The 21,520-nt window shown below is 43.0% G+C and overlaps 2 protein-coding genes across 3 annotated transcripts in view; one reads left to right on the top strand and one right to left on the bottom strand.

Annotated features, from left to right (window-relative positions):
- Window positions 1-3,831: 3,831 nt before the first annotated feature.
- LOC115172349 (forkhead box protein A1-A) lies at window positions 3,832-6,893 on the bottom strand. The gene is made up of 2 exons (XM_029729715.1): window positions 6,674-6,893; window positions 3,832-5,752 (listed from the first exon to the last, which is right to left on the bottom strand). Exons 1-2 carry the CDS (start codon window positions 6,743-6,745, stop codon window positions 4,511-4,513), a joined length of 1,314 nt encoding a protein of 437 aa, XP_029585575.1. The 5' UTR covers window positions 6,746-6,893; the 3' UTR covers window positions 3,832-4,510.
- Window positions 6,894-8,303: 1,410 nt separating this feature from the next.
- ttc6 (tetratricopeptide repeat domain 6) overlaps window positions 8,304-21,520 on the top strand; it is a 29,594-nt gene continuing 16,377 nt past the window's right edge. The window contains exons 1-22 of one of the 2 annotated variants that reach the window (XM_029729713.1): window positions 8,304-8,540; window positions 8,929-10,135; window positions 10,346-10,405; window positions 10,604-10,774; window positions 10,942-11,072; window positions 12,667-12,846; window positions 13,139-13,298; window positions 13,656-13,760; window positions 14,166-14,267; window positions 14,365-14,451; window positions 14,561-14,970; window positions 15,156-15,690; window positions 15,944-16,073; window positions 16,556-16,731; window positions 16,974-17,110; window positions 18,112-18,281; window positions 18,597-18,717; window positions 19,020-19,170; window positions 19,264-19,346; window positions 20,184-20,260; window positions 20,476-20,633; window positions 21,192-21,326. In XM_029729713.1, coding sequence (XP_029585573.1) covers window positions 8,993-10,135; window positions 10,346-10,405; window positions 10,604-10,774; window positions 10,942-11,072; window positions 12,667-12,846; window positions 13,139-13,298; window positions 13,656-13,760; window positions 14,166-14,267; window positions 14,365-14,451; window positions 14,561-14,970; window positions 15,156-15,690; window positions 15,944-16,073; window positions 16,556-16,731; window positions 16,974-17,110; window positions 18,112-18,281; window positions 18,597-18,717; window positions 19,020-19,170; window positions 19,264-19,346; window positions 20,184-20,260; window positions 20,476-20,633; window positions 21,192-21,326 — 4,422 coding nt within the window. In that variant the 5' untranslated portion in view covers window positions 8,304-8,540; window positions 8,929-8,992. The remainder of the gene's footprint in view (window positions 8,541-8,928; window positions 10,136-10,345; window positions 10,406-10,603; window positions 10,775-10,941; window positions 11,073-12,666; window positions 12,847-13,138; window positions 13,299-13,655; window positions 13,761-14,165; window positions 14,268-14,364; window positions 14,452-14,560; window positions 14,971-15,155; window positions 15,691-15,943; window positions 16,074-16,555; window positions 16,732-16,973; window positions 17,111-18,111; window positions 18,282-18,596; window positions 18,718-19,019; window positions 19,171-19,263; window positions 19,347-20,183; window positions 20,261-20,475; window positions 20,634-21,191; window positions 21,327-21,520) is intronic. The other variant, XM_029729714.1, reaches the window with a different exon arrangement.

Here is a 21,520-nt window from a genome sequence, read left to right on the forward strand (position 1 = left end):
CCTATAGGTCTCAATTTGTATTATGGTTCAGTTCAATATATCTTGACTAGACCTATAGAAGGCCATTTTATATTTATTGTACTATGTTATTTTGGAGTCTGATCCTTGATTTATCCTGGGAATTGTACTATCTTGGTCTCCGTGTAAAGGATTGTACACGGGTGCATCAAAAAGAAGGGGAATCCCGATTAACTCATTTTGAGAACCAATCGCATGATGACATGACTACAAAACAACTTTTTATACGCTTTAATTAAAAACGTGTTCAGGCAGCCCAGTTGTGAATGAAATTCAGAGAAAAGCGTGACTGATCCTGTTGCTATAACGACAACAAATATTTCCTGTCTTTCCTTCCACTTTAACGCACTCCATCCATCCATTTATTCGTTATGGACCTTCTTTTCTAAGTAACAATGTATGAAACTGGAGGCTAATTGACAATAAAAATGACAATGTTCATGAAGCACATATGTTGTAAAGCCTTGGCCTATGTGAAAAGCCATTTGGAGAGAAATGTGCCTATTGCACAATGATAAAAAGTGGGCTACAGTTCATTCTCCTGTCTGTCTCGTTGTTTACAGTGTTGCATAATATGATTAGTTGTCCTTTTGATATAGGTAGACTATGCATGGTTTACATTTTTGACTATAGATTATTTGGGCGTTCCGTATTAGGTTGTCAACTTGTTTAACATTTAGTTTATATAGCAAATACTGTTTGTTCATAGTCCCACGTCTTATTTTATTTAACAGACTGGTAGCCTAGTATTTCATATTTGGATCGCTGGTATACATTTTGAATAACTTCCATTTGTCTTCGTCCTCTGCAAAACCTGATGTATAACACTATTCTGTATCCTCCTTTGTTTGTTACAACTTTTTTCCGTTACCCTGCAAAGAGAGCAACCCAAAAAACCAACCAATAAGGGGACAACCCCCTTATTGTGGCCTCAAATGGATTAATGAAGACACAAAACACCATGGTCTCGTAGCAGGCAGGCAGGCCGAGGGACCACCAACCTGACAGTCGATGTATATTAGGAGGACACAAAGCCCTAATAAACTTCTTCCGTATAATTTTATATGGAAAACCAGCTGCTTCTAAAGCTGATTTCGGATAGAGATCTCTCCCTCTTCTCCCTCCGCCTTTGAAAGCTCCTTTCTTTCGTCTTTGAATCTGAAGGGGTATTGCTTTGCTCTTTTCGTTGGCCAAGCACAATTGTGTTATTGGAGATAATTAATTCAATCCCCATCAAAAGGTATTAGAAGCGCCTTGGCCCTGTAGTGGCTTTCTAAACTCAGAATGAAAAGACGGAGAAGAAAGATCTACGGGTAGGCTCGCTGATGGTCGCTTTTGAAGTAAAGGGGTCTGCGCATTGTTGTCGACATTTTTGTCCATAAGGGTGAAGAAAGCGCCAGGGCTTTTGATGGGGAAACGTGAAATGCCACATAAGTTGGGAAACAAGGCGCTGCTGAAATCTCCATGCTGGACACTGCCTGCTGATAACATATGTCACACATTACTAAAGGTTGGACGACTTGAATAATGTAGTTCAAATGTAATGTGTAGAAAAACACGTATAACCTATACGCCAAGGCAATTGACAACTAGGCATATAAATAATAATAATGGCCTAATCATAATAATAATAACATGTTTATTATTGTAAATATCGATGTGTATATAATAAACCTTATCCGGGTAAGCATATGTCAATATAATTACTAATAAATGTACCTTCATAAGTTATTAATTCATATTATCTTAAATGAGGGCATAAAGGCGTTGCTGGTTTAGACTATTAAATACTAAAGTGAACAGCTATTATGGGTTTAAATGTAATATGCTCTTACAGTAAATTATACACGGTGTAGCCTATCCCCTAGAAAAAAACACCTCTGCCTTTTTCACAGGTGAAATGTCGAACATAATGCATGATATTCTATATACATTCGTATTTATCTCCTATTTGAACGTTGAGGTATGCCCTAATAGCAAAGATTTAAATCAGATTCAAACAAAAGTCACAAATAAAAACAGGTTTGCTCTCTGTTTTTATTTGCTGTTTCACGTTTCGACAAGGTGGTTTCACACACTGCAAAGTATTTTATTCAACAGCTGGGCAAACTAATGAACAAGATCTGTCCAAAGTTCAAAGATTTCTCATGGAAACGTGGAGTCCTTTTCCACAAATCGAGGTTTATGTTATTGGAATCTGCTAAAAACACTTTGCAAGAGAGTTTTAATATAGGACAATAAATACATCAATTACTCGGTGCATTTTGGATGATCCGTTGGGTTTGATTTGACCATTTTAAAGGTACCTACCTTTATTGCCAGGTATATACTGGTCAATACCATATTATTTGCCTCCAACATTGTACACCTTCAAATACAGTAGGTCTATGAAGTAGATTATAATGGGCCCATCAAATAATGTCGGTGGGGACCTTGATCCAAACGACTTCACAAATAATCTAGATCATATCTGGAGTACGCGTGTTTCTCCGTTAAATGTGTCAATTTGGGGTTCATGCCCTCTTTGATAGTCTTGTAGTTTATTAATGAACACTGTCATTGTGGCAAAATGACTGTAATAGCATATATCGCAATCATTCTATTGACAAAATCATGTATCATCTTGAGGTGAAAATAACAAAAATGCAATATTAACGTTAGCCTAAATTCTTCAGGGAAAAATATCCAATCGTTGCAGGACAATAGACCAAATGTTATCCATATTTAAAGTTACCAACAAGAAACATTTTATTAGTTACCATTTAGGATATTATAGTCCAAAATTGATTTGAATAAGATACAATTGAAAGCATACAAATGTGATTTTTAGATATTGTTAATATTAATGTTATTTCATCTGGAGTAGGCTGAAGGTACGCCTCGAGCATGTGAAACTCACGCGCAGACAAGCTTCTCAGTTGTTCCAAACACAGTTAATATATTATCTAAATAAACATAGCTTCTTAAAATGTTATTTTATTGATTTAAAACAAGTAAGCTTGAATTTGTCTGTGGAAACATAATCTGAAAAACAAAGCACAGACCACAGGCCTATGGCATAAGCCTATAAAGCCTCAATTCTCCGCGATATTTTCGCCACACTCAATTCAATTCTCCACGTTATTTGCGCATCGGGGGGCAATTACATGATAATTAAACACATTTCACGGTTACTCAGCCAAAATGTGTGTCGACAAAATACCATGATCAAAGTCAAATCTGTTCAGGTTCACGAGCCGCATCATGTAGGGTTACGAATCACAAAAAGATGCTTTGGCCTTTCCATGATATTGTTAAAAATCCATTTACAACACGCCCGAATCCTTTATGAGGTAAAGCTCTGCGGCTGTATTTCTGTTAGATTTGGCTTTAGCCTTGCTCATTGATCAAAAACTTGCGGTGCGTCAACCCAAGCGAGCGTCAATACAGTTAGCATTTATAAACTTTACAGGGATATTACAATTATATTGAATACACTTTAGATGTGTCTATCAATGGTTCATAACCTAATTACATATGGAATTACATTCATGATATACTATTTTACGCAATAGCTTACAAGACTGAACAACAAAGCTGTCTATATGTCACTCTGGCAGAAGCTTTAGACCATATAATTAATACATTCTCTTTACAATGGTAATGAAAATGTTTTGTAATGCTTAATTTAAACTCAAAACGTTGAAATTCATATTGTTCCTGAAATATTTGGATATGCGTAAAAGTTGGAACAGTTGCGTAATTGAATAGTAATTCTTTTACGCCTCATGCACAGAATAGCTTCTTCAAAATGGACATCAGAAATACCAACAATCAGTGAATAAATCGTATTTGTTTTATTTGAAAATGAACAAGAAATAAGTTAAGCACATGCAGAGACATCAAAACAAACAGAGAAAGATAAAACGCTGACATTAGGCTGCACATAACAATCACACATTTTCTGGCTTGAAAAATACCACAAAAGACATACAATTGTCATGTATAAAGAAATACATATTTTATTTATAATGCATTTCCACGTGGAATTTAAGATTGTTATACAAGATTGGGTTGTAAATATGTTTGTCAGATATTTAGCAAATGAACGAAAGCAATGCGTAAAATGACACCATCCGTTTAAAAAAGTAGGCTATCTGGAACAGACCGGGGTTTTTCGCTTCACCTGTGTCACGCGTTCCACGAGACCTTATTGACCTCCATTCATGCACATTGTAACACATGGACATATTCATTGTGGGTACTACAAGTTTGGGGAATACAACATTATTTTACAAGCTCAAAATTGTTTTAAATACACTAGCAATGATTTACGACTGGATATACAATCATTCAATGGTAACACTTTACAGTATAGGCCTATTGGATTTTACTCATACACATTCTTATACATTAAAGTAACAGTCCTTATGCACCAGGTGCATGCAACAAAAAAAATATGATCAGTGTTTTCTGTCATCCTTTTATCGAGCACTGTAAAAATGAGAAGATACTAAGAAGTGTTGAGGACTGGTCTGGAATACACACCTTGATAGTATGACGCCTCTATTGCGGATGGGTCCATGGCTCTGCCAGCCATGGACGCGCTGCCGAGGGGTAGACTGGAGGACATACTTGAGCCGTAGGAAGAGTATTGCAAAGCTTGCTCGTAGGCTTTCAAATCCAGTTTGTGCTGTTGCTCTGAGGATGACATTAAATTATTTATTGAAAACGGGTGGTTGAATGAGTAATGGGGATCCCCTTTTAGGTGCAGATGGGACTCGTGCGCCATCGAGTGCGGAGGTAAAGGGAGAGAGGACAGGGACGTGGCCGAGCTGGCCACGGGGTGGAGAGGTGGCCCGCTGCTCTTTAGTTCAGAGGCGCTGCTACTGCTCCTGTGGTCCATGCTGTGAGGGCTGGAGGACTGGTTGGAGGTGGAGAGGGAGTTGGAGTCCACATTCCCAGTCTTGCTGTTGGTGTTCTCGCTCGAAGGCGACCCAGAACCGGACTGGTCTTTCCTTCCGTCCCCTTTACTTGAAGATATCTTTCTATTTTCGCATTTAAAGCGCTTTTGTCTGCGTAGGTAACAACCGTTCTCGAACATATTTCCAGAATCTGGGTGCAGGGCCCAGTACGAACCTTTGCCTGGCTTATCCGGTGACCTAGACACTTTGATGAAGCAATCATTAAAAGACAGGGAATGGCGAATAGAGTTCTGCCACCTCTGTTGGTTCTGTCTGTAGTATGGAAATAGGTCCATTATCCACTGATAGATTTCGCTAAGCGTGAGCATCTTGCTTGGTGCTTGCTGAATGGCCATGGTTATGAGGGATATGTACGAATACGGAGGCTTCGCGTGCGGGTAGCTTCTCCTGAACGACTTGTTGTCCCTTGCTCGGTTCAGGTTGGGCTGAGTATAGGACATTGGGCTCATAGTAGGGCTCATGCTCGCGTATGGATTCATAGCGTTCATGGAAGCCTGCTGAGCCGACATCGCGCCCATGTTCGAGGGGCTAAGGGCAGTGCCCATTGACGGTACCCCTCCACCCATTCCGTTCATCGCACTGGACGCGCTCGGGGGCATCCCTGCCATTGTCCCAGGGCTTAGTCCGGCTCCCAGGCCGGGGTTGGCGTAGGACATGTTGAAAGAACCTGAGGTCATATTTCCATTAGTAGACATACTCATGTAACTGTTCATACTGTTCATGGAACTCAATCCTGCATTCATGCCGTTGTTCACCATGGGCGAATATACCTGGAATAACATGAGAGAAATGTGATCACAACAATGCATTGGTCTTCCACACACTCAAAGTGCTTACGTTTTTTTTATTATTAGTTTTTATTCTGCTTAAATCGACTGTGTAATAATGTTTAGCCAATAATAATTAATAATTATTAATATTAGGCTGTTAAACACAAAATATTTCAAAACTTAACGAATTTAATTAATTCGATTTGACTAAAAAACATGAGATTCATTTTGAGAGCTTTTAAACAGCAGCATCAAAACAGCCTGGTCCATTTATTTGATACATCTCAAACTCAAACAATATTGTTTCATTGTGTTAGGGCATATAATGCGATTTTGTGCTGCTTTTCCAGCAAAGCAATCATTTAGATGAACATTTTATGTAGGCCTATTATGCACAAACAGAAGGTCAAGCAAAGTGTATTCATCTTATTATTGGCATGGAACAAACGAATTAAGATTGATTTGAAACATTCCACTGACTGCAACTTTCTTTTCGAATAGCATGCATTGATAAACATATGCCATGATCTCGCAGCATGATGGCTGGTAAATATGCAGTGCCAAATCCCATTTTTACGCACATGTATAATGGTATTTTATTTCTTGTTAAAGTGCCAGTATCTCAAGTCAGCATTCGGCCTGCTGTGCCTGCAATGTGCACTGCTGCCACGCGGCGTGCTTGGCCGTCTCTCGTTCTTTAGGATACATCCTCAGGTTGCTTATAGTGAAGTCTATACCCAAAACAGCCCAGTATTCCATAAACAACAACAATAACACTGTGCCATTAGATTCTTTTTGAAGGACACTCAATGCAGTTTGCTAGAAAACATGCATCGCAAAAACAAAGACGTGGAAATCAGTCAGCACTTCATTGTTATTCTAATACACAAATCGAATAAAACTGAAATACACATAGCCTACCTCTTGTGCGTCATTGTAATAGCTGCTCCAATCTGGCGTTTCGTGACCTTCCATTTTCACTGTACCCAACATTATGGTTGATATCCACAAATCGTAAACATGCAGTTCCTCAGACTGGAGTTTTTGAGAAATGTATCCTAGGAAACGGTGCGCAGTAACTGGTGGGATGTTGCAGGAGGGTTAGAGTAAAGAAGTGAGGAGATAGATGTTGAATGCAGTGTGACCTGTGAGTTTAGATCTTCCCCTATTACGTAGGCGGTACAACCCACCCACTTTTTCAGTGTTCATTTGCCTAGATCTTTTTCCCTCACTATAGTCACCCCTGCGGTGCCCACAGTTCTTCTGCGTCTTTACAAAGAAAAATAGCCCTGTCAAAAATAATGTTTTCCCCTCCCTAATAAGGTGTGTAAACATTCCATCAGTCAGAAAGCAGGGTTTGAAAAACAGCCGAGCATGACATTTGTTGTTGTACAATTACGCACTTGGAATTATATCCATAAATTAAGGTATTTCATGTACCATGGAGAAAGCCAGGCATAAACCAAATAGACAGGTAGCTAGCATTACAACCTAGTATTTGAGGTCTTTACGATTAATCATGGAATTTGAATGAAATAAAATGTAACAGAAACGTCACTGTTTATGCCTATAATTTCAAATGATCCATTACCCACACAAGGGCGCGCGCGCCCTACAATGTCAGGATAATATTTACTCTGGCTCACAGAAAGTTGTCTATAGGTATCAAAATGTTAAATTCTGCGAGAATTGAGAAGGCGTTAGCACTGAGGATATTGGATATTCTTATGAAAAATATTCACTTATAAACAATGAAGGTTTATTTCTTTATAATAATTGAATGTATGTGCAGACTATGCCCATGTATAGGATTTAATTGTAGCCTACTTAGGCTTGAGTTTCATGTTTAATGTTATGGCCTCTGGACAATGGAGAAGACACGTGTCAACATCTTATATGCGTGAAAAATACTTCCCAATATCCCTCTGCTCTGTTAACTGGACGGTAGCCCTACAAGCAGTTGCAGCCAGGTCCTTCGATTCTAAACCCGTTAATGAGGGAATAACAGCGATAATTATCCCTTTACATGGGATTATCTCAGGGTGATCTCTAACGCCATTAGGGAGAGAAAATCGATTTGTTAAGGCCGGATTAAAACCTCCCACAAAGCATGGGAAATTAGGTTTACTGCTGGATTTGAAATCTGACACGGTAGATATAGCCAGCCCCACAAAGCCCTACAGAGGAACACGGTTGTTTTACAGATATTTACGCTAATAGATTGCTTTATTCTATGACATGAGTCTTTATGATCACATGTTTATTATGGCACAGCAAAAAAAAAAAAAAAAGGAAAATAGAATCAGAAGATGAATTGTCCCAAAGAAATTAGAAGGAATGAATTACATTCCACAATACTTGATTTTATGACAATAATATTTCCTGAAGGCCTACACATCCAGAATAAAAACTACAGAGCCAATAGAAAAAGGCATAGGCCTATGCCGAAATGAAATTATACTTCTTCTGTCGATTAGGAAAGCCTTTGAGCTTTGAACACGTTCGCATTTTGTAACTTATTTATTTAGTTCAGTTTCCAATGCTCGTCCGGTCTTTGGCAGTCTTCGTCCTGCACCCACGTGGTGTCTGTTTTGTCCAGCCTAGTTGTCTGGTTTGGTTGCTAGGAGATCCTCCCAGCCACCGCGAAGAAATGGTGGATGTCAAATCCCCCCACAAGTTTGTAAACATTTTACCTGCCAACGTGTTTATGAGATGATATTCAGATATTTAAAGTCACGTCGATTTCAGCAAAGAGCGGTGTCTTGTCACTTCAATAGTTTTGGAAAAGGTAAGCGTTGGAATTTGCTAACGTTGGCTAATCTAACGTTACTCTAGTAGCATTGGAGTGGTTCACTGCTGGCAACATTGTAGCTCGTTAAACGGGGCGTATGACATCTTTCAAACTTCACTAGCAGCAAAATACACCGTGAAGCTGTTATACTGACAGTGCTGCTACTTTCTGTAACACAGTAACAACAATCTTAACATCAACAGTTTGATCATCAGTTATTGAGTAGGCCGCGTAATCCGACAGAATAAGCATCAATCATGTGATATATCACATGTTAGGCTACCATTTTTTTTTATTGCTGTGTGTTTTAATCATTTTAATTGATGTTTCATAATCAGCCATTGAAAAATAATTCCTCTTACTACTCACCCACTTCCATCCTCAGTCCTTTACTTTTTTAGCATGTTTCACTTTCCAACATTTGGTCACGTTGATAGACATGGGGCAACATGCTGAGAAATAAGGTTCTGAGCCACAGCGAGGAGCTAAAGCTGAAGAAGGAGTTAGGGGTGCTACGCAATGAGGCCCAGTGTGAATTCCTACAAATGAAACAGCTGTTTTTCAACTCCCACACAACCACCAGCACACAGGCCCAACCACCAAACTCTCTCCACACACTGGAGTCATCAGGACTGATGGAAGAGGCTACAGAGGGACCCTGTGGCACATCGGACACACCCCAAAATAGGACCTCACAGATGTCTGCAGGGTCAGTCAGCCTGTTGGAGTTCCATGCAGATCTGCTACAATCCCCACCTGCCTCCTTACCACAAAGTGTACTCCTACTAGACATCCCTAAAACAAAGTCTGAGGTGAGCAGGAGTCAAGGAACCACACTTATCAAAGGAATCAGTGAAGGGAGAAATTCAGTTAGTTTGGTCCTGTCTCCTCCAGGCCAGAAACCTTCCCAGAAGCCGGCCATAGCTCAGCTAGCAGGGACTACCAAAGTGGTGTCCATGTCCATGAGGCCACAGCCTCCCTCTAAGCCCAGGTCAGAGAGGCCAGCAACAGGGACCAGGACGTTTATATACAAGAGCAAGAAGGAGTCAGAGCTGGTGTCGGAGAAGGAAGCGGCGGAGAGGCGCATCCGGAGAGCCAACTTCTTCAGCAGATGTCTGGCTCTGAGCTCGGACAACACCGATGACAGCAGGAACAGTGAGGACTCGGGCTCCGAGCAATCCCACGGGAAAGCTCCACAGAAGATCAAGAAAAAGAAAAGGAGGAAACAGAAAGATAGGTCTACGCATGCACCAAGGACTCCCACTGACGACAGAAGCTCAAAGAGCCAGAGGAGTACCATGGCCCCTAACAGTATCCACAGTGTCAAGTCCACCACAGAGCTGCTGGATGAGGCACGGGGCATTGTAGGGGCCGAAGGTGCAGAGAGCCAGGAGGACACGGACCCCCAGCAGAGAGACCCAGAGGAGTCAGTGGCCACGACTATGGGGCTTGTCAGAGGCAGAGGGAGGACGGTGGATGAGATCATTGCCTCCTTACAGAGAGGGGACAGTGATATGCCATCTGCCTCGGACCAGATGATCAAGGAGCTGATGGAAAGAGTGCTGGGGGACAGCTATAACGCTGACAACGAGGTGACAACATGATAACAATAGGACAACAACATATGATATGCTGAATGGTCACAGACATTTTGACCTTTATACTTTTCGTAGAGATTTTAAATAAGCCCGGTGATAGTTCATGAATATTAGTTATTTAAACAGGTATTCAATGCTCATAGCAATTGCACTTGTATTGATTGACAATTTTTGTTTTTTTATAACATTCAATCATTTTTAAAGGAAGAAAAAACAGTGGAATCAGAGGAGAGAGAAGAGAATATTAGCCATGTACAAACAGAGGTAATGCAGAGACTAGAGTGTATTTAGATGTATCACATTTCATTGAAAAATAGGTTTTCAGAGCATTTGAGAACATTTTTAAGTGTAGAGGTTTCTGTTATTAAGGTTGTATAAAGTTTAAACTAAATTCAACCTTGATAAGGAATTCTGTTTGAATGATAGTCAACATTAACAAACGTCTTATCCACATTTTCCCAGGGTACTCCTCAGAGGCCCTCGGTTCCACAGAGTATGTTGTGGGTTAAGAGGGAGACACCAAGACCTGCTGAGTCCCCTAAAGTCACACCAGGGGTCTACAAGATCGCTCAGTCGCTGTCTGAACGAGAGACGGACGACGCTGACTCTATGGTCTCTGCTCTTCCACAGAAGGTAATACTTGGATTTATGTGATTGTCGTTGTGTGAAGTTCAGCCGCTGTAACTGTACTATCAGTTTATCTTGTTCACGCCTAATTTATTTAAGTATTTTCTTATTTCAGCTCCCACAATTAGAAGACAAACGTTTGTCTTTGTGTTTTTTTTTTTCCTCCATCAAAGGTGACTTATGCAGATGTAATGACAGCTCGAGGAGATACCATAGCTCCTTCTCAGAGACCAGCGAGGGTGTCTTTACAAAACAAAACCATTCAAGGCCTCTCCCCTCTAGCGACATGGGCCCCTAAAGCGCAGTAAGAATCTTGTATTCCCTGTCAGTCTGGTTGATCATGAGCGTTGTGACTTGTTGTATCGAACTGATTGTGAGTTGTGATCATTATTGGAGGTTAAACTACTACTTCTATTACAAACTTGGGTATTAAATGGATACCACGTACAACACTGCACTGTCAAATAAATAGTGGTTTTTCTCCTAAAACATGAAGACATGTTGCTTAAACCCTGTATAATCATGGTCATCACTGTGTTATCGCTGCTTGTTTTGAACGAAGTTGTTTTCCAACAACCTCTTCAACTCACTATCATTAGTAACCATCTCCAACTTTGACTTTAATGGATTGGGCGGGGGTGGAATTGGACGGAGGTGAGCTCAGTTCGAGGGAGTCTGTCTGTAAATAAAGTGACTTCTAAGCTATCATCAAAACTCCCCACCTGATTCTCGGAGACCCATTGACACAGAGAGTAATTATGCTCCTAGCCTAACACACTCTTTAGACTGCTCTCTCTCTGTCTGGAGCCTGGTGCAACCACACACTTCCTTATAACTGACTCCTTACTCACCTAAAGAGACCAGATTTACTGCCTCCTCCTGCTGCAAGTGCTGAGTTGGAGTTGTGCCACACCCTCCCACTCCTTCCACTCCCCTCCAACCCCATTGATGAAAAAATGGAACCAAAACAAGTGCCATTTAATTAGGTTTTTTTTTCAGAGCTTTGGTTCACTGAAAGGTTTCTGTTGGGTATGGATAAGAGGCTTTATAAGGGGGCCAGGCTGCCAGCCTGTCTGCTGATGGTACATGGATTAGATAAGGAGCAAGGCTGAAGGCAGTGCTCAGGTCAGCTCCACTCCACAGTTATGGAATGCTCATTTCATTGAAAACAAGGCGAATGACTCCAGGGTGACCTTACAGGATTGCCGCTCCGCTAGCTGAGCTGAGGCATGCCTACCTAACCCAGAGTGCCAGAGAGATGATCAATCTCAGGAGTGGCAGGCCATAGTGAACATGTTAGGCTCCAATAAATTGTCCAGTGTCTGTCAGGACAGGAGGTGGGCGGTGGGTGGCGAAGGGAGGCCGGGCCTTTCCCTCCTAGCACAGAGAGGCCACACACAGAGTCTCCAGTTCAAAGAGTGGTGAGAAGTTATGGCAGGGATGATCTGAGCAAATAAACCACCACCTCATCTGCTTACGCCACAGAGAATGGTTCATCTGTTAGGACAAGCCTCAAGACCACGGTATTGCTCGTAGACGTTTCAAATATGTGGATTGTTGTTAAATCGTTGACATTCTTCAATATAACAAACCGGTGGGGTTTTTGGTTCAAAGCAAAATGTCAGTTGACTTCTCCCTTTACCATACATGATAATACTGTATGTTGGGTTTTATATATACCCTGTGTTATTACAGACTAGGTAAAGAAGTCAGAAATGATGTTACATTTAGATTGAAAGTAAGCATTACCTTGGTCCTAGATCCGTTTGTCTTCTCACCGACTATATTGCGATCATTGTCAAGCCAGTGACAAGGAGTTGGCATGATGGCGCAAACAGACTGGCCAAGTAAGAGTATCACAACATTGTAGTCATTACTGTTCTAATTCTCTCCCACAGTGCAGATGGGTACAAGACCATTCACCACCTCTGTACAACCCCAGTCAGCCAGGCCCTGCCTCTGGAGCTGCAGCTGGCTTCCCGGGTCTGTCACACCTCTAGCCAACTCATTGCACCACCGCAGTTTCACCAACAGAGGACAGCTCTACAACACATCGCTGCCCAGCCTGACAGACACAGGTAAAACGCTTTTATTACTTATTTAACCTTTATTTATCTATCTCTCCCAGGCTCTGCTTCATAAGTTGTTTTCTGACCAAACCTAGACTTTATAGCAACATTTGGAATTTAAGTGCTGTGATACAGGGCTGCATTAAACTATTTAGTAAATATGATTTGGCCGTTCTCTCCACTTTCTCTCTCACTACCTTCTGCACTCCACGTGGGGGAAACTTTACATATCATGTAATGATACATATCAGTATCATTACAACAACCTCATATCATGTAAAACTATTGAATCTCTTTGCAGGATAGTAAATGAAGGCGTGCCCTGCGTGGAGGTGACTGAGTCTGATGGAAAGGACAGCGTGGGTCACCTGCCTCCCCAGACTTCAGACAGCTTGGCTGACTGGCAGAGGATCGCTGAGTATTACGTAGAGAAGCCCAGGATGATGCTTCATGGACAGGCGGTGAGGAGGATCAGCACTATGTTTATACAACTATTCCCCTCAAACATTTTGTCTCGAAAGTGTTTCACCATCCAACAAGATGATCCACTAGGTGGCACCAAACATATTTGTAACTCATTAGAAACAGGAGGTTTTTAAAGGGACTGCTTATAACATGGTACTAACACTGTAGCTATCTGGGAATGTCAAATGTTTCAGTTCCAATGTTCCAGTTCAGCATTATCTTTTTAATGTCACGTGTGAGTTTGTTTTATTCAAGGGGACTTTTCATTGGTCTAGATGAGTCACCTGTCCTTGAAGTGTCTATCCTCCCAGTTCTCTGTGTGTCTCATACAGTATCTCTCTCCTTCCTCCCAGACCTCTCTGTGTTCCAACGAGCTGAAGATGTTCTGGCACCCAGCGCCTCCTAAGTTCAGCTGCTCTCCTGCATTCGTCAAACACAAACTCTTTCCCAAGTACCAGGTAGTGTAGTACTGAGCCTCTGATGTTTACAGACAGACTTGTAGGCTACTTCCCTCCCAGACAGTCAGTCCACATGGACTGTTAACGGAGGACTTTACTCTATTTGTTCCTGGCTGTGTTTTAGTTGAGACGTGATGGGGGAACATTGGAGATGCTCTTTGATCATTACATTACAAGATGCCCTACCACTCTGAAAGTTAGATAACATTAACAAGGCCACATTGATCATGCCTTTTTAACCAAAGATGTCCTGTTGAAATATAATATCTTTGAATATCAAATATCTTTGATGTATCTGAATAATAGCTTTGCTATATTAGAATATCAAATTGCAAGTGAACCAGTTAACCAAACCTCGCCAATGTGATCTCACCCTGCTGTGTTTCTATGGTGTTTGTTACTCAGGCAACGCGGAACGATCTCTCCAGAGAGGAGCTCTATGGTGATCTGCAGGACCTGGTGGAATCAGCCTGTGACCTGACAGAGATGGAGCCAACCACCTCAGTGGTCAGTGTGTGCTTTAGTTACCCCCCCCCAAACTAAACTTAACAACCCCCCCCCCCCCCCCAGCATGCCCTTACAAACGTGTTGGATCTTCCTACAGGAAAATGTGCTGTCCAGGAAGTTCAAGTCTATGATAGACCTCAGAGTAACTGAGCGGTCACCTCAACCCTCCATTGACGAAGAACAGGTGAGTGTATATGAAAAACGTCATGTCATTCAATAACACGATAAACCACTATCTCACCACCAAACCAGTGGTTCTGACCATGGTCTCACTATTCACAATCTTGACCCAGTTGAAGAGGCCCTTCTCTGCCCCACACCTCAACCCTGAGCCAGAGGCCTTCCTCAAGGTATCATGTGACTTTGCCACCGTCACCAGAGAGCTGGAGGTGGTTCGGCAGCAGCTGTCCTCCACTGTGCTGGCTGAGGAGACCCATCCCCAGGCTACTCCCACTGTCCAGCAGGACGCCGACCACCAAGCCCCCGCAGCAGGCCCCAACACAGAGGAGCTTACCCCAGCCCTCAGCCAGAGTCAACTCCAGTACAGGAGGGACCGAGACAGGGTGACGCTGGGGGAACCCGTCAGGAGAGGCAGCATATCCCACTCCAAGAAGAAGGTCGCCAAGGGTTCGAAGAAGCTGTGCCCTGCCAAGCTGGCCTACATCCATGAAAAATTGCAGGAGCCACCACGTACTCTCATCAGGTAGGCAGGCTTACAGTACTGCGATTCATTTGGCTAACAAAGCAGTTATAGAACTTCCAGACGAATGTGCTTTCATTTGGATATACAGTAGACCCATGTTATTGCTGTATTTACAGAATGTATACATTTCTTCTTTACATCTAATCACCCTGTCTATCTGTGTTGCCTGCCTCCTGTGTTCCCAGGAGTGAGTCTGTGTGCCAGCTACTACCCATCAAACCCACCACATGCCTTTCAGAGGAGCCTCCTCTCCCGCTCCCCTTGCCCCGCTACCCGAGCCTACCCCTGGTGCTGGACTTTGAGAGCTTTGCCGCTGACCAGGGTGGCATCCCCGACGTGCTCCCTCCCCGGGAGTGGGTGAGGGATATCTGGGATGCCTGGTTTGACCAGCTCTTCCCCCCACTGGAGGAGAGCAGCAGCACCTCCAAGAAAGAGTCAGACTCCTCTAAGAGGGCCCCCAGCAGCAGCCTCCAGAGCGGGGCCCTGAAGAAGCCTGGGGAGAAGGTCCTGATGCTGGATGAGATACAGCCTCTGGACTGGGTGGACCTGTCTCTGACCCTGGACCAGGGTCTGACCACAGGGGACCTGGAGGGAGAGGTGGCCAAGCTGACCCAGGATATTGCCCAGCAGGACAGACCCAGCGCCTTTGACCTGTGTCGCAGGGGGGCGCTGCAGAAGAAACTGGGCCGGCTTAACCAGGCTCTGGAGGATCTCAATGCCGTAAGTTTAGTTCACATTTTCAGTAGGCTAGCAGAGGTTTGGTTCTGAAATAGGACAGCCATGGACGAGTGTGTTAGGTCAGAATACTGTTATTTCAGTTGGAAGCTAGTCAAAGTAACTTGATTTAGACATTAATTTATAAATATATAAGCTAGCTAATAGGTTTGACCTGATTTCCCTACTAGCTTCATTTTCCTCCTCTTGGCCTAGCTTCTGATGATAAATGGTTAATGTGTTGTTGTTTCCACGCTAGGCCATTTCCCTAGAGCCCTACCTGCTGGATGCTTACTGGCACAGGCACAGCATTTATCTGCTCAGAAACAACCAGAATAGTGCTTTGGATGACCTGAACTTTATCATCAAGCACACCAAGAAACATGCAGGTAAGCCCACCACAGCCCAAAACCCTGTGTGTTTTATTAGTTACTGTAGATATAATAGATTCACGGTACATACAGCGTGATGATGCACTGACTGACTCTGCCAAGGTGAAAGTGATTGCACTTCTGCTGAATCTCTCACTTGAATGAATTGAAATTCCTCATTTTATGAGCCTTTTAGTTTTTTCGCTCTGGCACGTTCCATCTGCGTTTTCAAGTTAGTGAGTGCTCCATTGATTTTAAATGTTAGTTCCTTTTTGCCAATAGGAACACATTTTTGTTGACTATAGTTATTGTACATTCTGTGGCATTACGCTGCTGCTCGATTTATTAAGGACATTCTGGGGATGTACCCACGGTTAAGGATGCAGCTGGACTTATATGTGATTTGATTATGGTTCACGACTGTACAGCTATAGCTCTTCCTCCTTTCTAGACTACTATACAGTACAATACATTACCGACCTTTTATATGTGTTTACCAGATGCCTTCAAGTCCAAAGCAGAAATCTACAGAGTGAGAGGAGAGACCACCCTGGCTATTATAAACTACACTCAGGCCATCAAATGCAGACCTGAAGACGATGACAACTATTTCAAGAGGGCTGAGATGTACGAGAAGAGGAATGAGATTCTACTGGCCATGGAGGACTATGCCAAAGTAAGTCACGTTGCCACTGACATCACTGGGTCTCAAAGCACTCTTAGGATGTAGTCTGGGTTTAATACAGTCATCTAAGGTAGAAAACCAACAACATTGTGATATTGTGTATTGATTGAGAAGAGATTCCGCCTCACTCCAGTGCTGACCTCTGGATTATTTTGCCAGCATAAGCCACAGAACAAGGGCTTAACAGGAGACTGCTGTGACTGGTGTGTATGTCTGTAATCTTTGTCTTCCAGACGTTCACCATCAACCCAAGGAGAACGGACGCTCTGTTGACCCACGGCCTGCAGTACTTCCACAGCTGTAACTGGATGGTGGCTCTGTCTGACTTTTCTCTGCTGCTCCAGCGTGATCCCAGCCATGCCATCGCCAGGTAATCAATGGGTGTGTCTCAAATGACACCCTATTCCCTATATAGTGTACAACTATTGACCAGGGCCCATAGGTAGTAGTGTACTATATAGGACAGGAATGAGCAACTTTGATGGGGGTGTGGCCCACCAAAAAACTGAACTCATCATGAGGGGCCGCAGTAGCTAGTGGGTCTGCGTACTCACATCCATACCCCCCGTCGTGACAGCGAAGATAATTTTTTTTTTTTTAAAGTTAATTTCCTGCAATTCTGCACATTTTGCCATGGGGCGTAGAGAAAATGTTGTTTTAAAGCAAGTTTGCTGTAATTCTACATATTTTGCCATGGGGCGGAGAGAAGATTTTGCAATTTTATAACTCATTTCATGTAATTCTCCTCATATTGCCATGGGGCGAAGAGAAAAATTAGCAGTTTTACAGCTAATTTCCTGAAATTCTACACATTTTGCCATAGGAGGCAAACATTTGCAGTTTTTAATATGATAACTGATGATCAATGGGCCCTACCCCGGTTAGTAGTTTGACAATGATTACTACAAGTTTAGATAGGTGTCCGCTAGACTAACTTACCAATCTAAAAATGTTTTGATGACATGGGCTAATTGAGTGACTGCTGATGCACAACCAAATGTTAAAAATTGCAGCTTGTGTATTCTACTATTCAAATGATTGTATTTTTTTGGTGTGATATTAGTCTGCTGCCCATCCCTGATATAGGGAATAGGCTGTCACTTGGGACACAGATAATGCCAGCGTTAGGCTGGAGTTTAGCTCACAATCACGCACAGGTTCCGTCTCTCTCCCTCTCTCTCAAAACACACACACACACACACACACACACACACACACACACACACACACACACACACACACACACACACACACTGAAATGTCGATTGACAGTCAGTTGTGTTACCCTCCATAATGTCAGTTGTGTTACCCTCCACCTGTTATAACCCATTATAACACATCATGTCTCGTTATAATCTGGACATACCACAGGACGTACAGGGGCAGGATCTATGCTAAGGTGGGTCAGTACCAGGAAGCCATCGAGGACTTCTCCCTGGCAGTTCACCTGGACCCCAATGACTGGCTGGCCTTCTACCACCGAGGCTGTCTGCTCAGGAAGAGGATGCCTGATATTGCCCTCCAAGACCTCAGCACCTCAGGTATTGGACAATAGATAAATATATACTTAATTGTACGGATGTTCCCGGAGAGGAAAATCATTTCCACAGTCCATTAGTTACAAACAACATCATCAACAAAACCTCACCTAACCCCCATTTCATGCTATTAATATCTTCAATCCAATGTGTTCTGACTCGAAGAGTGGTAGCTTTCAGTTTACATTAACCCCCAATCAGAGTTTTTCATGCTATTAATACCTTTCCATTGTGTGCAGGATTGAGGTGTTGTGTTATACAGTCCTGTGAGTACCACAGAGATACAACTTATTGTTATATTTATTTCTGTGCCACCAGTACTCATTAATGATAGCCAAGAGAACCTGAGTGCCTTCCTGCACAGGGGCCTGCTCTATACGGAGCGACGGCAGTGGCAACAAGCCGTGTTCGACTTTGAAGCCGTGATCAAACTTGACAGGTAATACCACTGGGCCTCTCGCTTTCACAGAGTGGATCCTTTCTTCTGAAAAGAGCAACAGGGCTTTGAGTGAGAAAGAGGAGCAGGAGATATAGAGAGGAAGAGAAGGAGAGAGGGGGAGAGAAGGAGGGAGGGAGGACATTTCGAAGCTAAATATTAAATAAGACTTGAGATGTATGAACATTTTGAATGATAAGAACTAGAATCTTTCTTTAAGTCTAATAATTGTTGTGAGGTTAGAGATAAGTTCTATTTCCTTTAATGTTTTTCCCCACTTTGTGATGATTTCTTGTTCCTGTTAGGTCTGTAGCACTGGCCCATGTGAACCTGGGCTTGATCTTCATGTTGAATATGGGCCAGAACTATGAAGCCATCCGAATGTTCAGCAACGCTTTGAGGGTGGACCCCACCTACATCAGAGGATACATCTGCCGGGCCCAAGCCTATCGCAATGTAAGCATTTAAAATGTCATGATGCAGTCACCAGGATTTTCAGGTTTTCACTTTATGATGTATAAATCATGAACCTTATTCTTCACCAAAAAGGTCAATGATCTGAAGAGAGCGCTGAAAGATCTGACACGAGCCACACATATGAAGCCAGACGCTCAACAATTGTATATCATGAGGTAAAGGTTCTTACAGAACTTTTCTGTCACAAACAAGCTATTGTCTTAGATTTAGAGTGGGCCTTTTCTTGTATAAATGTTCTATATCAGAGGAAGGATATCAGGCTTGAGTTTTAAGTCTGTAAAATGGACCTAAACTATTCTTTAGTTAAGAATACAAAAGTAGTACTGGATTCTCCCCAAAGAATATAAGGGGGTGCTGTGCCACCTTGTGGACTGGCTGCACCACTATGTAGCTAGAATTTTAAAAAATCCTTTATTTGTTGTCAGTAAAGGCTCTAGATTGCAGGAAATGGTAGTTACAGGTGTTCACAAACATCTCTTGATCCCCCTCCGGCCTCCCTCCGGGCCTCCCCCTGCCTTACTCATCAGCACCATGGACTCTACAAGATGTCGAAAGCGTTCCACAGGGATGCTGGCCCATGTTGACTCCAGCGCTTCCCACAGTTGTGTCCAGTTGGCTGGATGTCCTTTGGGTGGTGGACCATTCTTGATACACACAGGAAACTGTTGAGCGTGTAAAACCCAGCAGCGTTGCAGTTTTTGACACAAACCCGTGTCATCTACTACCATATCCCATTCAAAGGCACTTCAATCTTTTGTTTTGCCAATTCACCCTCTAAATGGCACACGTAAACAATCAATGTCTCAAGGCTTAAAAATCTTTATTTAAACTGTCTCCTCCCCTTCATCTACACTGACTGAAGTGGATTTAACTAGTGACATCAATAAGGGATCATATCTTTCACCTGGTTTCACCTTGTCAGTCTATGTCATGGAACATTTTGTATACTCAGTGTATATTGACATATCCACAATGCTCTCTCTGTGTTTCAGGGGCCAGTATTTGTGTGACATGGAACAGTTTGACCTGGCCACGTTCTGTATCCAGTACGCTGCAGAGATGAACAAAGGTACAGCGATTCTAATCAGGATCCAGGAAGCATAATATGAGTTCCCTGACCCTGACTGACAAGTCCTTGTTATCTCACAGACTGACACTATATAGCAGGAACTTACTGATTACAGAGTAAGAATCATGGCTTCATAATGAGCAATGCTGTTGGCAAGAGCACAAACAAATCTGGGACCAGGCTAATACTGACCAGTGACCCTTCCCCACCACCAGCACTAGGGTCATCTCCCATCCAGCAGGCTGCTGTCCAGTCTTTCCTGGGGAATGATGCCAAAGCCATTGCCTGTCTGGAGGCAGCCACCAACAACCGACCTTCACCTCCCATCCTCATTCTCCTGGGCAAGACTCAGATGAAGGCACGCAAGTTCATGGTGGGTTGTTACCTTCTGGGTTACCATGCCTTGTCATGTATAGGCTAAAGCTGAATGATCAATGTTGCCCTGTTTCCTCCACAGTGATTTTGCATGTTTGTCTTCCTCATTCCAATCATTAGGCCTGTAGCTTGATGTACTACAGTACCCATAATGCTCTGTGTAACATCCGAGTTGTGCCCTAGTGAAGATGTCCTGAAGCTAACGTAATGGCGTCGGGCAGCTTATCAGTACAACTGGCCTACTTTTCTCAGCATGACATTTTTTATAGAAATAACCATGGCCTAACATGCCCTGTCATCAGGGGAGAGTGAGTGGCTTGGGGGAGTTGGTGACGTGTGTGTATCACAGGTGGCCGGTGACACCTTATTTGGGGAGGACATGCTCATAGTAATGGCTGGAACGGAATTAATGGAATGGTATCGAACACATCAAATACATGGTTTCCATGTGTTTGATGCATTCCATTTACTCCATTCCAGCCATTATTTTGAGCCGTCCTCCCCTCAGCAGCCTTCTGTGGTGTGTGTGTGTGTGTGTGCGGTGACTGTGCTGTAGGAGGCAGTAGAGAGCTTCAGGAAAGCCCTGATTCTGCTGAGCCCCAACGAGACCAACCTGTACAACGTCTCTGAAGCTGCAGAGGTCTTCTATCTGACTGGACTCTGCTACATGGCACTGGCTCTCCTGTTGCAGGTACAGCAACTAGGCATTGTCTGTTCAGATATCCATGTTATTTGGCTGCATGGCCCCCCAACACTAGCCTGGTCCTAGATCTGTTTGTGCTCTTGCCAACAGTGCTTGGCATGACAGCACAAACAGACTGGCTACTCCAACACAACGTTTTTGAATCCGCTATGCCTTCTACCCGTCAAATCTCAAGCTGTTTC

Source organism: Salmo trutta, chromosome 33, assembly GCF_901001165.1.
Source record: "Salmo trutta chromosome 33, fSalTru1.1, whole genome shotgun sequence".
Classification (NCBI taxonomy): Eukaryota; Metazoa; Chordata; class Actinopteri; order Salmoniformes; family Salmonidae; genus Salmo; species Salmo trutta.